General features: G+C 43.8%; 1 protein-coding gene across 2 annotated transcripts in view; it reads left to right on the top strand.

Annotated features, from left to right (window-relative positions):
• CD109 (CD109 molecule) overlaps nt 1-14,191 on the top strand; it is a 444,636-nt gene that overhangs the window by 149,885 nt on the left and 280,560 nt on the right. For both annotated transcript variants that reach the window (XM_077289898.1, XM_077289899.1), the window contains one exon: nt 3,642-3,738. In XM_077289898.1, coding sequence (XP_077146013.1) covers nt 3,642-3,738 — 97 coding nt within the window. The remainder of the gene's footprint in view (nt 1-3,641; nt 3,739-14,191) is intronic.

The following is a 14,191-nucleotide window of genomic DNA, read 5'->3' as shown; positions in this document are numbered from 1 at the left end:
CACAAATATGAACCCCATTTGCCACTGTCACAGGGCAAATGGGAGGTGCCAGGTAAAGCATCTATTAGATGTGCCTTTTCAGGGCATCTGTAGGCTGCTATATTTAGGCTGGGCAGACAAATATCCATGGCCCCATACCAACCTGATAATACCAGCCCCCAGCTGTCTGTTTTAGCTTCATTGGCTGTCAAATATGAGGAGGGACCTCATAATGGTTTTTAAAATTAATTATTTAAATAATGTAAAAAAACGGTATGGGACCCCTCTATTCTTGATTACAAGCCTTGCTAACTCTGACAGCTGAGGGTTGCAGCCTGCAGCTGTCAGTTTTGCCTGGTTGGTTATCAAAAATATAAGGGAACCTACGCCTTTTTGTAATTATTTATCTAGAGAGCAGGTGATAGGGTTGCGGAACATACTAAATAAAATATAAAATAACACAACCCGGAGTCCACTGTGAAGAGATGGCAAACTGCAGCTAGTGTAAACAATGGCTAACAGAAAGTAGCTGAATGGCGACAGCCGCACATGGTGTTAAAAGTCACACTGTGTGCACAGCAAACATATAAGCCAGCTCTGTTACTCCACAGAGCTGCTGCCTCTCCATGTAAAACTGAGGACTGTATCCTGTTAAAGGTCAAAGGCATACAACAGAACAGATGCTAGTCGGGGTCCCTATAACTGACCCCCACTATGTTGGAGATTGAGCTTGTCCAGTCACTCGACCTGTGCAAAACAGCACTTGCGACATCAGCCACCCGGTGCAGGTGCTAAGCTCAAGCGGGAGTTCCCACCCTACACTGCCTGAGGAAACCAGACTCAACGTGCTAGTAGCAGCACACGTGCATACAGGGTGGTAATTGTCCCACCAACACACACACAACATCAAAAGTGATCTTAGCGCACCGCCGAGCGCCCCAAAGATCCTTTGATAGCCCACGCTTAAGTCCAGTCAGAAAAGACTTTGGCCGCGGACCAATCCGAAGTTGGCACAGGACCTGAGCAGCTGACAAGCGACCACCAAAGAGAGGTTGCCACCTCACGAGCATGCTCAGGAATCCTGGGTTTAGCCTCAGGAAAGGCTGCTAGCCGCTGTCAATTGTTAGTTACCATAGCTGAACCTGGAGAGGCAGTGGTAACAACATGCACAGCCTGAGTCTGAGCAAGACCGTCATGTGATCGGGGGTCATCATTACATTGCCACCACAACCAGAGGTCTCCTTGAGACTTCTATGGTTGTTGATGGCAGATTGCTATGAGCGCCACCCTGTGGTCGGTGCTCATAGCAAGCCTGTAATTCAGCTACATAAAGGTGATCTGTGCATCACCTCTATGTAGCAGAGGTGATCGAGTAGTGGATGCTTCTAGCCTCCCATGGAGGCTTTTGAAGCATGCCAAAATTTTAAAAAATGTGTTTAAAAATATAAAAAAAATAAAGAAAATATAAATGTTCAAATCACCCCCCTTTCGCCCCAATCAAAATAAAACAATAAAAAAAATCAAACCTACACATATTTGGTATCGCCGAGATCAGAATCGCCCGATCTGTCAATAAAAAAAGGATTAACCTTATCGCTAAGTGGTGTAGCGAGAAAAAAACCAAAACGCCAAAATTACTTTTTCTTGGTTGCTGCGACATTGCATTAAAATGCAATAATGGGCGATCAAAAGAACGTATCTGCACACAAGTGGTATAATTAAAAATGTCAGCCCAGCATGCAAAAAAATGGGCCCTCACCCAACCCCTGATCACGAAAAATGGAGACGCTACGGGTAACTGAAAATTGCTAATTTTTTAATTTTTTTTTAGTAAAATTTGGAAGTTTTTTGCACCACTTAGATAAAAGAGAACCTAGACATGCTTGGTGTCTATGGACTCGTAATGACCTGGAGAATCATAATGGTCAGTTTTAGCATTTAGTGAACCTAGCAAAAAAGACAAACATAAAACAAGTGTGGGACTACACTTTTTTTTGCAATTTAATCTCACTTGGAATTTTTTTCCCATTTTCTGTTACACGACGTGGTAAAATCAATGGTATCGTTCAAAAGTACAACTCGTCCCGCAAAAATTAAGCCCCCACATGGCCGTATTGATGGAAAAATAACAAAGTTATGGCTCTGGAAAGAAGGGGAGTGAAAAATGAAAATGAAAAAAACTAAAAAAATCTCCAGGGCTTAAGGGGTTAATAGACACTTCTCATTGGTAATCTAAGCAAAAATAATTTTATGATGGTGTCTTATCCCATCCAAAATATCTAAAATAAATAAATAAATTATTGCATTTACATCTGACTCCTGATTATAAGGATGTTGGCAGAAAGACATTTATTTTCATACATGGTGTTCATGTTCTACTGCTCAGTTGTTTTGGCAAGATATTTTAGGCCCAATTCGTTATTGGATTTGCGCCTGTTTTTTTTTTCATTTGCATCAAATTTATCTTTCCAGTTGCACCTTTTTTAAGTCTATTTTATTTGTGTTGCCTATTTTTAGTTAGCTCATGTGGGAGTTTCCAGATGTTGTCACCAGATTAATAATTTGCGGCCTTTTAAGAAGTCGCAGATATACTCCAGTTATGTACACCAGGAACTTATGAGCATTTTTGTGCGACATTTTGAAAAACATGCAACTTTTTTTTCACCAAAAGATAAAACAAGAAAAGTGACTTCAAATAGCCATAAACTGTATATTTTTCTTTCTTTAAGTGGTTCTTTTTAGAGGGAATAGTTGCACTTTTTGCAAAATCAGCAAAATAATTGGAGTGCATAAAATCATGTCAGGGTGTACTTGGAGTCGAGTTGTGAAAAAAGTCACATTTTATGAATCTGCCTAAAACATCTGGAAATGCCACATTGAAATAAAAATAAGAAAGCTAACTAAACCGCAAAAGACAACTTGAAAAAAAGTCACAAATCGCTTGATGAATTTGTCATAAATCGCTTGATGAATTTGTCGCAAATCAAATAGTCACTAATTGAGAGAAATTCATGCCCAACAAACTGATGAAAATGCAATGATTGAGCAGTTCCAATGTGTTTATAAACTTAGTCTTTTAAATTACCCAGATTCTGCTTTGGTTCTCAGTCTCTCAAAATTTTGTCAATCACTAAATAGTACAGAATTTTCATTCATCATATCATTTTAGCTACCAGGATAGCATTGATAAGAATTTGGTAACTTCCAATGTTTCCTTAATTAATGGAAATAATCACATGGTATTGCACAACTTCACTCTGAAACAAATGTATGCATCTTACTTCCTACGTCCGTGCAATGTTCTCGTTCTAAAATAGTTATTCTGTACAAATTAATTTATTTTTCAACTTAAACTGGTTGCAGATGTAAAAATAGTAGATTCTTAAAAATATGATTACAAATGTTTCCCTAACTGGATCTCTCCTCTTTACAGCTTTCATAAGAAACTAAAAAAATATACACGTTCTCATACACGTTATTATAATTTATCATGTCATTCATATTTAGAAATTCTTGCCTCCATTCTGTCATTCCCATAAATCTAATTAAATGCGCACAAAAACTTTTTTGTATGTTTTGGTTTGTATGGTACAGTGTAATTTTGCATTATTTTTTTGTTGTATCACTTTTTCTTTATTGTGATACATATCATGCATTTTTAGGTATACATACGGGATGCCAGTAAAGGGAAAGCTGACTGTTACCTTACATTATCATTCATTTGATCGAAAGAAAAACAATATTACCAAACATTTTGAGGTAAGTATACTTATGTATTACAGGATATAGTCAATATAATATTAGTTAATGGGCTATTCTTAAAATCTCAAGTTATCTCCTATCCATGAGAGAAACATTGTGGCCGTGGAACCTCTGTCTTGGATGGAGCTGAGGTATAAATGCTCTTCCTTTGCCCCATTCATTGTCAATGGAACTTCCAGATATATCCAAGGACAACAATTGGCTTTCTCCAGCACAGCAGTCCCATGAATGGAGCAGGGTTGGAGAAACACGTCTCTGCTCCATTCAATACAGGACTGCAGAGCCTTGTTTTCAGGGTTCCAGTGCCCCAATCTGAAGGTCAGACCTCCAGCTATTCAACAAGTTAGCCCCTATCTAATTATTAAGGCATAATTTGTGATATTTGGAATAACCTTTTAATCATGAGACAAGTTGTTTCTTCATGTTTTTTCCCCATCTGTTTTCTTTGCTATTTCTTTTTCCTTCAGCGGGTTGTCATCTCAATAACTAGTTTAGAGTACTTTGTTGCTGGGTTTTTCTGTCTAGTCTTTGGTACAGAAAATAAATGCACTTGTTAACAAGGTAAAATTTAGGGATGGTTTTTTTTGGTTGCAGAGCTTAGTGGTATCAAAGGTTTAATATATCACGTTAGGTTAGGTGCCACTGTCCCTATTGTCCATTAATTTAGAGCTCAGAGTCAAATTGCTAACTATGGAGGCTCTTGGGTTGAAGACCTCTCCATTTCTTCAGGTAATATAGGAATAGGATCTAGTTCTTAAATTATAGTGCCATTTCAAGCTTGGCAGTACCATAACCAATATAGAAGCTCTATTGCTTACTGCGGTGAGTAAATTAAATTATGTCTAAGTGCAGCACGGTGGCGCAGTGGTTAGCATTGCAGCGTTGGAGTCCTGGGTTCAAACCCCACCAAGGACAACATTTGCAAAGAGTTTGTATGTTCTCTCTGTGTTTGCGTGGGTTTCCTCCCACATTCCAAATACATACTGATAGGGAATTTAGATTGCGAGCCCCATCTGGGACAGCGATAATAATGTGTGCAAATTGTAAAGCACTGCTGAATATGTTATCGCTATATAAAAAAGATTATTATTAATTTCTTTCTGCCGTGATATTACTCAAGCTGTTAACCCCTTCCCAACCTGTGACGCCACGTAGGCGTCATGAAAGTCCATGCCAATCTGACCTGTGATGCCTATGTGGCGTCATGGAGGGATCGCGTCCCTGCTGCAGATCGGGTGAAAGGGTTAACTCCAATTTCACCCGATCTGCAGGGACAGGGGGAGTGGTACTTCAGCCCAGGGGGGTGGCTTCACCCCCTCGTGGCTACGATCGCTCTGATTGGCTGTTGAAAGTGAAACAGCCAATCAGAGTGATTTGTAATATTTCACCTATGAAAATGGTGAAATATTACAATCCAGCCATGGCCGATGCTGCAATATCATCGGCCATGGCTGGAAACCCTGATCTGCCCCCCCCCCCCACCGCCACCGATCGCCTCCCAAGTCCTCTGTCCTGTGCTCCGCTCCCCTCCATCTGCCTGTCCGCTCCCCCATCCTCCTGTCCGCTCTCCCGTGCTCCGATCTCACCCCCGTGCTCCGATCCCCTCCATGCTCCAATCCCCCCCCTCATACTTACCGAGCCTCCCGGTGTCCATCTGTCTGCTCCATGGGCGCCGCAATCTTCCAAAATGGCAGGCGCATGAGCAGTGCGCCCGCCGAATCTGCCGGCCGGCAGATTTGTTTTAGACCTATCACAGTGATCAAAATAAAAAAAATAGTAAATGAACCCCCCCTTTATCACCCCCATAGGTAGGGACAATAATAAAAATAAAGAAAATATATTTACTTTTATTTTTACACTAGGGTTAGAACTAGGGTTAGGGTAAGGGTTAGGGCTAGGGTTAGGGTTAGAATTAGGGTTAGGGTTAGAATTAGGGTATGTGCACACGCTGCGGATTTCGCTGCAGAACCGCAGCGTTTCCGCAGCTGCGGGTCCGCAGCGGTTTCCCATAAGTTTACAGTACAATGTAAACCTATGGGAAACGAAATCTGCAGTGCACATGCTGCGGAAAAAAACGCGCGGAAACGCAGCGGTTTATATTCCGCAGCATGTCAATTCTTTGTGCGGATTCCGCTGCGGGTTTACACCTGCTGCAATAGAAAACTGCAGGTGTAGACCCGCAGCAGAAACCGCACTAGAAACCACGATAAATCCGCAGTAAAAACCGCAGCAGTTTTGCACTGCGGATTTATCAATTCCACTGCGGAAAATTCCGCAATGGAATCTGCAGCGTGGGCACATACCCTACGGCTATGTGCACACGGTGCGGATTTGGCTGCAGATCCGCGGCGGATTGGCCACTGCGGATTCGTAGCAGTTTTCCATCAGGTTTACAGTACCATGTAAACCTATGGAAAACCAAATCCGCTGTGCCCATGGTGCGGAAAATACCGCGCGGGAATGCTGCATTGTATTTTCCACAGCATGTCAATTCTTTGTGCGGATTCCGCAGCGTTTTACACCTGTTCCTCAACAGGAATCCGCAGGTGAAATCCGCACATAAAAAACCTCTGGGAATCTGCGGTAAATCCGCAGGTAAAACGCAGTGCATTTTACCTGCGGATTTTTAAAAAATGGTGTGGAAAAATCTCACACGAATCCGCAATGTGGGCACATAGCCTTAGGGTCAGGGTTGGAATTAGAGTTAGGGTTGGAATTAGGGCTAGGGTTGGAAATAGGGTTAAGGTTAGGCTTGTGGTTAGGGTTATGGTTAGTGTTAGGGGTGTGTTGGGGTTAGGGTTGTGGTTAGGGTTGGGATTAGGGTTAGGATTAGGGTTGGGATTAGGGTTAGGGGTGTGTCGGGGTTAGGGTTGTGGTTAGGGGTGTGTTGGGGTTAGGGTTGTGATTAGGGTTATGGCTAGAGTTGGGATTAGGGTTAGGGGTGTGTTGGGGTTAGTGTTAGAGTTAGAATTGAGGGGTTTCCACTGTTTAGGCACATCAGGGGTCTCCAAACGCAACATGGCGCCACCATTGATTCCAGCCAATCTTGCGTTCAAAAAGTCAAATGGTGCTCCCTCCCTTCTTAGCCCTGATGTGCACCCAAAAAGTGGTTTACCCCCACATATGGGGTACCAGCATACTCAAGACAAACTGGGCAACAACTATTGGGGTCCAATTTCTTCTGTTATCCTTGCAAAAATAAAAAATTGCTTGTTAAACATAATTTTTGAGGAAAGAAAAATGATTTTTTATTTTCATGGCTCTGCGTTATAAACTTCTGTGAAGTACTTGGGGGTTCAAAGTGCTCACCACACATCTGGATAAGTTCCTTGGGGGGTCTAGTTTCCAAAATGGGGTCACTTGTGGGGAGTTTCTACTGTTTAGGTAGATTAGGGGCTCTGCAAGCGCAACGTGACACCCGCCTACCATTCCATCATAGTCTGCATTTCTAAACATCACTACTTACCTTCCGAGCCCCGACGTGTGCCCAAGCAGTGGTTTACCCCAACATATGGGGTATCAGTGTACTCAGGACAAAAAGGGCAACAAATAATGGGGTCCACTTCTCCTGTTACCCTTGTGAAAATAAAAAATTACTTACTAAAACATAATTTTTGAGGAAAGAAAAATGATTTTTTATTTTCACGGCTCTGCATTGTAAACTTCTGTGAAGCACTTGGGGGTTCAGAGTGCTCACCACATGTCTAGATAAGTTCCTTTGGGGGTCTAGTTTCCAAAATGGGGTCACTTGTGGGGGGTTTCTACTGTTTATGCACATCAGGGGCTCTGCAAACGCAACGTGACGCCTGCAGACCATTCCATCAAAGTCTGCATTTCAAAACATCACTACTTCCCTTCTGAGCCCCGATGTGTGCACAAACAGTGGTTTACCTCCACATGTGGGGTACCAGCATACTCAGGACAAACTGGGCAGCAACTACTGGGGTTTAATTTCTCCTGTTACCCTTGTGAAAATAAAAAAATGCTTGCTGAAACATAATTTTTGAGGAAAGAAAAATTATTTTTTTTTCACGGCTCTGCGTTATAAACTTCTGTGAAGCACTTGGGGGTTTAAAGTGGTCACCGCACATCTAGATTAGTTCCATGGGAGGTCTAGTTTCCAAAATGGGGTCACATGGGGTCATGGGGGAGCTCCAATGTTTAGGCACACAGGGGCTCTCCAAACACGACATGGTGTCTGCTAACGATTGGAGCTAATTTTTCATTCAAAAAGTCAAATGGCGCTCCTTCCCTTCCAAGCCCTACCGTGTGCCCAAACAGTGGTTTACCCCCACATGTGAGGTATCATTGTACTCAGGAGAAATTGCCCAATAAATTTCAGGATCCATTTTATCATTTTGCCCATGTGGAAATGAACAAATTGAGGCTAAAATAATTTTTTTGTGAAAAAAAAAGTACTTTTTCATTTTTATGGATCAAGTTGTGAAGCATCTGGGGGTTCAAAGTGCTCAGTATGCATCTAGATAAGTTCCTTGAGGGGTCTAGTTTCCAAAATGGGGTCACTTGGGGGGGAGTGTTGTGAATTTGGATTCTGGGCTCCCCCGGTGGCCGCTTGTGGAATTGGACTTGTCATCCTTTTTCCTGTTTCACCTGGTTCCATCAGTAGTGGGTGTCGCTATTTAAGCTCATTTCTCTGGTGGTTTCTTGCCGGTCAACAATGTTATCTGATGCCTCTCAGTGCTTGTTCCTGCTTCTGTCAACTACTAGATAAGTTGGACTTTTGTCCATGTTTTGTTTTGCCTATTTGTTCCAGTTCACAGCTGAAGTTTTGTTACTGTGTCTGGAAAGCTCTCGTTGATCAGGGATTGCTACTCTGGCGTTATGAGTTAATGCCAGAGTTTAAGGTAATCTCTGGATGGTGTTTTGTTAGTGTTTTTCTGCTGACCATGAAAGTATACTATCTGTCTTCTGCTATCTAGTAAGCGGACCTCAAATTTGCTAAGACTATTTTCCTGCTGCGTTTGTAGTTTCATCTGAACTCACCGTCATTATATGTGGGGGGCTACTGTCTTCTTTGGAATATTTCTCTAGAGGTGAGCCAGGTCTTATATTTCCCTCTGCTAGCTATTTAGGTCTTAGGCCAGAGCTGGGCATCTAGCGATAAATAGGAAATGCTACCTGGCTATTTCTAGTTGCGCGGCAGGCTTAGTTCATGGTCAGTATAGTTCCATCTTCCGAGAGCTTGTCCCTCTATAGGCTTGCTATGATCTCTGCCTGCAGAGATCATGACAGTTTGACCGGCCAATAAAGTGTTAAAGACCCAGGTTGAGAAAGGAGAGTTATAAGAAGTCTGCTGGAATTTTTTTTTTTTTTTCTCCAGTCTGCCTTGCTGCAGTCTTTTTTCTCTCTCTCCTCCTAATCTCTGTATGCTCTGTGTGCACCTGACAATAATGGATCTCCAGAGTGTAACTGCGGGTTTGAATAATCTCATCACGAAAGTACAAAATTTACAAGATTTTGTGGTACATGCTCCGGTATCTGAGCCGAGAATTCCTTTGCCGGAGTTCTTCACAGGGAATAGAGCTAGCTTCCAGAATTTCCGAAATAATTGTAAGCTTTATTTGTCCCTGAAGTCTCGTTCAGCTGGAGACCCTGCTCAGCAGGTTAGGATTGTGATTTCCTTGCTCAGGGGTGACCCTCAAGATTGGGCCTTCTCATTGCCAGCAGGGGATCCTGCGTTACGCGATGTGGATGCGTTTTTTCTGGCCTTGGGCTTGCTTTATGAGGAACCTCATTTGGAACTTCAGGCAGAAAAAACTTTGATGGCACTATCTCAGGGGCAAGACGAAGCTGAAGTTTTCTGCCAAAAATTCCGTAAATGGTCTGTGCTTACTCAGTGGAATGAGTGCGCTTTGGCGGCAACTTTCAGAGAAGGTCTCTCTGATGCCGTTAAGGATGTTATGGTGGGGTTCCCTTTGCCTGCAGGTCTGAATGAGTCCATGACAATGGCTATTCAGATTGATAGGCGTCTGCGGGAGCGCAAACCGGTGCACCATCTGGCGGTGTCTATGGAAAAGACGCCAGAAAGTATGCAGTGTGATAGAATTCTGTCCAGGAGCGAGCGACAGAATTTTAGACGGAAGAATGGATTGTGTTTCTATTGTGGGGATTCTACTCATGTTATATCAGCATGCTCTAGGCGTACAAAGAAGCTTGATAAGTCTGTTTCCATTGGCACCATTCAGTCTAAGTTTATTTTGTCTGTAACCCTGATTTGCTCTTTGTCATCCATTGCCACGGACGCCTATGTTGACTCTGGCGCCGCTCTGAGTCTTATGGATTGGTCCTTTGCCAATCGTTGTGGTTTTAATTTAGAGCCTTTGGAGACTCTTATTCCTCTGAAGGGGATTGACTCCACCCCATTGGCTAATAACAAACCACAATACTGGACACAAGTAACCATGCGTATCAATCCGGATCACCAGGAGATTATTCGTTTCCTGGTGCTGTATAATTTACATGACGATTTGGTACTGGGATTGCCATGGTTGCAGTTTCACAACCCAGTCTTGGACTGGAGAGCAATGTCTGTGTTGAGCTGGGGATGTAAGGGTATTCATGGGGACGTACCTTTGGTTTCTATTTCGTCGTCCATTCCCTCTGAAGTCCCTGAGTTCCTCTCTGATTATCAAGACGTCTTTGACGAACCCAAGCTTGGGTCGTTACCTCCACACCGTGAGTGCGATTGTGCCATAGATTTGATACCGGGTTGTAAATATCCAAAGGGTCGTTTGTTTAATTTGTCTGTGCCGGAACATGCTGCTATGCGGGAATATATAAAGGAGTCTTTGGAAAAGGGACATATTCGTCCATCTTCTTCTCCCTTGGGAGCTGGGTTTTTCTTTGTCTCAAAAAAAGACGGCTCTTTGAGACCATGTATTGATTATCGGCTTCTGAATAAGATCACTGTTAAGTATCAATACCCATTGCCATTGCTTACTGATTTGTTTGCTCGTATAGAGGGTGCTAAGTGGTTCTCTAAAATTGATCTTCGTGGGGCGTATAATTTGGTGCGGATCAGGCAGGGGGATGAGTGGAAGACCGCATTTAATACGCCCGAGGGCCACTTTGAGTATTTGGTCATGCCTTTTGGTCTTTCTAATGCCCCTTCAGTTTTCCAGTCTTTTATGCATGATATTTTCCGCGATTTTCTGGATAAATTTATGATAATATATCTGGATGATATTCTGATTTTTTCTGATGACTGGGACTCTCATGTCCAGCAGGTCAGGAGAGTTTTTCAGGTTTTGCGGTCTAATTCTTTATGTGTGAAGGGGTCTAAGTGCGTTTTTGGGGTCCAGAAAATTTCCTTTTTGGGGTATATTTTTTCTCCCTCTTCCATTGAGATGGATCCCGTCAAGGTGCAAGCTATTTGTGACTGGACTCAGCCCTCCTCTCTTAAGGGTCTTCAGAGATTTTTGGGCTTTGCCAACTTTTACCGCCGATTTATTGCTGGTTTTTCGGATGTCGTTAAACCACTGACTGATTTGACCAGACAAGGCGCTGATGTTGCTAATTGGTCCCCTCATGCTGTAGAGGCCTTTCAGGAGCTTAAGCGCCGTTTTGCCTCTGCCCCTGTGTTGCGTCAGCCTGATGTGAATCTGCCTTTTCAGGTTGAGGTTGACGCTTCGGAGATCGGAGCTGGGGCAGTGTTGTCGCAGAAAGGTTCCGACTGCTCCGTCATTAGGCCTTGTGCCTTCTTTTCTCGCAAATTTTCGCCCGCAGAGCGGAATTATGATGTTGGGAATCGGGAGCTTTTGGCCATGAAGTGGGCGTTTGAGGAGTGGCGCCATTGGCTCGAGGGGGCTAGGCATCAGGTGGTGGTATTGACTGACCACAAAAATTTGATTTATCTTGAGACTGCCAGACGCCTGAATCCTAGACAGGCGCGCTGGTCTTTATTTTTTTCTCGCTTTAATTTTGTGGTGTCATACCTACCGGGTTCTAAGAATGTTAAGGCAGATGCCCTTTCTAGGAGTTTTGACCCGGACTCTCCTGGTAATTCTGAACCCACAGGTATCCTTAGGGAGGGAGTAATTTTGTCGGCCGTTTCTCCTGATCTGCGGCGGTCCTTGCAAGAGTTTCAGGCGGATAGACCGGATCGTTGTCCACCTGATAGACTGTTTGTTCCGGATGATTGGACCAGCAGAGTCATCTCTGAGGTACATTCTTCTGCATTGGCAGGTCATCCCGGAATTTTTGGTACCAGGGATTTGGTGGCAAGATCCTTCTGGTGGCCTTCCCTGTCACGAGATGTGCGAGTCTTTGTGCAGTCATGTGACGTTTGTGCTCGGGCCAAGTCTTGTAGTTCTCGGGCTAGCGGACTGCTGTTGCCCTTGCCTATTCCTAAGAGGCCTTGGACACACATCTCGATGGATTTTATTTCAGATCTGCCTGTTTCCCAGAAGATGTCTGTCATCTGGGTGGTCTGTGACCGTTTCTCTAAAATGGTCCATTTGGTTCCTCTGCCCAAGTTGCCTTCTTCTTCTGAGTTGGTTCCTCTGTTTTTTCAGAATGTTGTCCGATTGCACGGTATTCCTGAGAATATTGTTTCTGACAGAGGTACCCAATTTGTGTCTAGATTTTGGCGGGCATTCTGTGCTAGGATGGGCATAGATTTGTCTTTTTCATCTGCTTTTCACCCTCAGACTAATGGCCAGACCGAGCGGACTAATCAGACCCTTGAGACATATCTGAGGTGTTTTGTCTCTGCTGACCAGGATGATTGGGTTGCTTTTTTGCCATTGGCTGAGTTCGCCCTCAATAATCGGGCCAGTTCTTCCACCTTGGTGTCCCCGTTTTTCTGTAATTCGGGGTTTCACCCTCGATTTTCCTCCGGTCAGGTGGAATCCTCGGATTGTCCTGGAGTGGATGCGGTGGTGGAGAGATTGCATCACATCTGGGGGCAGGTTATGGACAATTTGAAGTTGTCCCAGGAGAAGACTCAGCGTTTTGCCAACCGTCATCGTCGTGTTGGTTCTCGGCTTTGTGTTGGAGATTTGGTGTGGTTGTCTTCTCGTTTTGTCCCTATGAGGGTCTCTTCTCCTAAGTTTAAACCTCGGTTCATCGGCCCTTATAGAATATTGGAGATTCTTAATCCTGTTTCTTTCCGTTTGGACCTCCCTGCGTCCTTTTCCATTCATAACGTTTTTCATCGGTCGTTATTGCGCAGGTATGAGGTACCTGTTGTACCTTCAGTTGAGCCTCCTGCTCCGGTGTTGGTTGAGGGTGAGTTGGAGTACGTTGTGGAGAAAATTTTGGACTCTCGTGTTTCCAGACGGAGACTCCAGTATCTGGTCAACTGGAAGGGTTACGGCCAGGAGGATAATTCTTGGGTCAATGCATCTGATGTTCATGCTTCTGATCTTGTTCGTGCCTTCCATAGGGCTCATCCTGGTCGCCCTGGTGGATCTGGTGAGGGTTCGGTGCCCCCTCCTTGAGGGGGGGGTACTGTTGTGAATTTGGATTCTGGGCTCCCCCGGTGGCCGCTTGTGGAATTGGACTTGTCATCCTTTTTCCTGTTTCACCTGGTTCCATCAGTAGTGGGTGTCGCTATTTAAGCTCATTTCTCTGGTGGTTTCTTGCCGGTCAACAATGTTATCTGATGCCTCTCAGTGCTTGTTCCTGCTTCTGTCAACTACTAGATAAGTTGGACTTTTGTCCATGTTTTGTTTTGCCTATTTGTTCCAGTTCACAGCTGAAGTTTTGTTACTGTGTCTGGAAAGCTCTCGTTGATCAGGGATTGCTACTCTGGCGTTATGAGTTAATGCCAGAGTTTAAGGTAATCTCTGGATGGTGTTTTGTTAGTGTTTTTCTGCTGACCATGAAAGTATACTATCTGTCTTCTGCTATCTAGTAAGCGGACCTCAAATTTGCTAAGACTATTTTCCTGCTGCGTTTGTAGTTTCATCTGAACTCACCGTCATTATATGTGGGGGGCTACTGTCTTCTTTGGAATATTTCTCTAGAGGTGAGCCAGGTCTTATATTTCCCTCTGCTAGCTATTTAGGTCTTAGGCCAGAGCTGGGCATCTAGCGATAAATAGGAAATGCTACCTGGCTATTTCTAGTTGCGCGGCAGGCTTAGTTCATGGTCAGTATAGTTCCATCTTCCGAGAGCTTGTCCCTCTATAGGCTTGCTATGATCTCTGCCTGCAGAGATCATGACAGGGGAGCTCCAATCTTTAGGTACACAGGGGCTCTCCAAACGCGACATGGTGTCTGCTAACGATTGGAGCTAATTTTTAATTCAAAAGTCAAATGGCGCTCCTTCCCTTTCGAGCCTTGATGTGTGCACACACAGTGGTTTGTGATTACATATGAGGTATCAGTGTACTCAGGAGAAATTGGCCAACACATGTTAGGATCCATTTTATCCTGTTGCTTATGTGAAAATGAAAAAATTGAGGCTAAAATAAATTGTTTGTGAA

The sequence above is a fragment of the Ranitomeya variabilis genome, chromosome 2, assembly GCF_051348905.1.
Source record: "Ranitomeya variabilis isolate aRanVar5 chromosome 2, aRanVar5.hap1, whole genome shotgun sequence".
Lineage (NCBI taxonomy): Eukaryota > Metazoa > Chordata > Amphibia > Anura > Dendrobatidae > Ranitomeya > Ranitomeya variabilis.
Note: the sequence above shows the minus strand (reverse complement) of the source record. Positions and strands in the feature narration are given on the sequence as shown.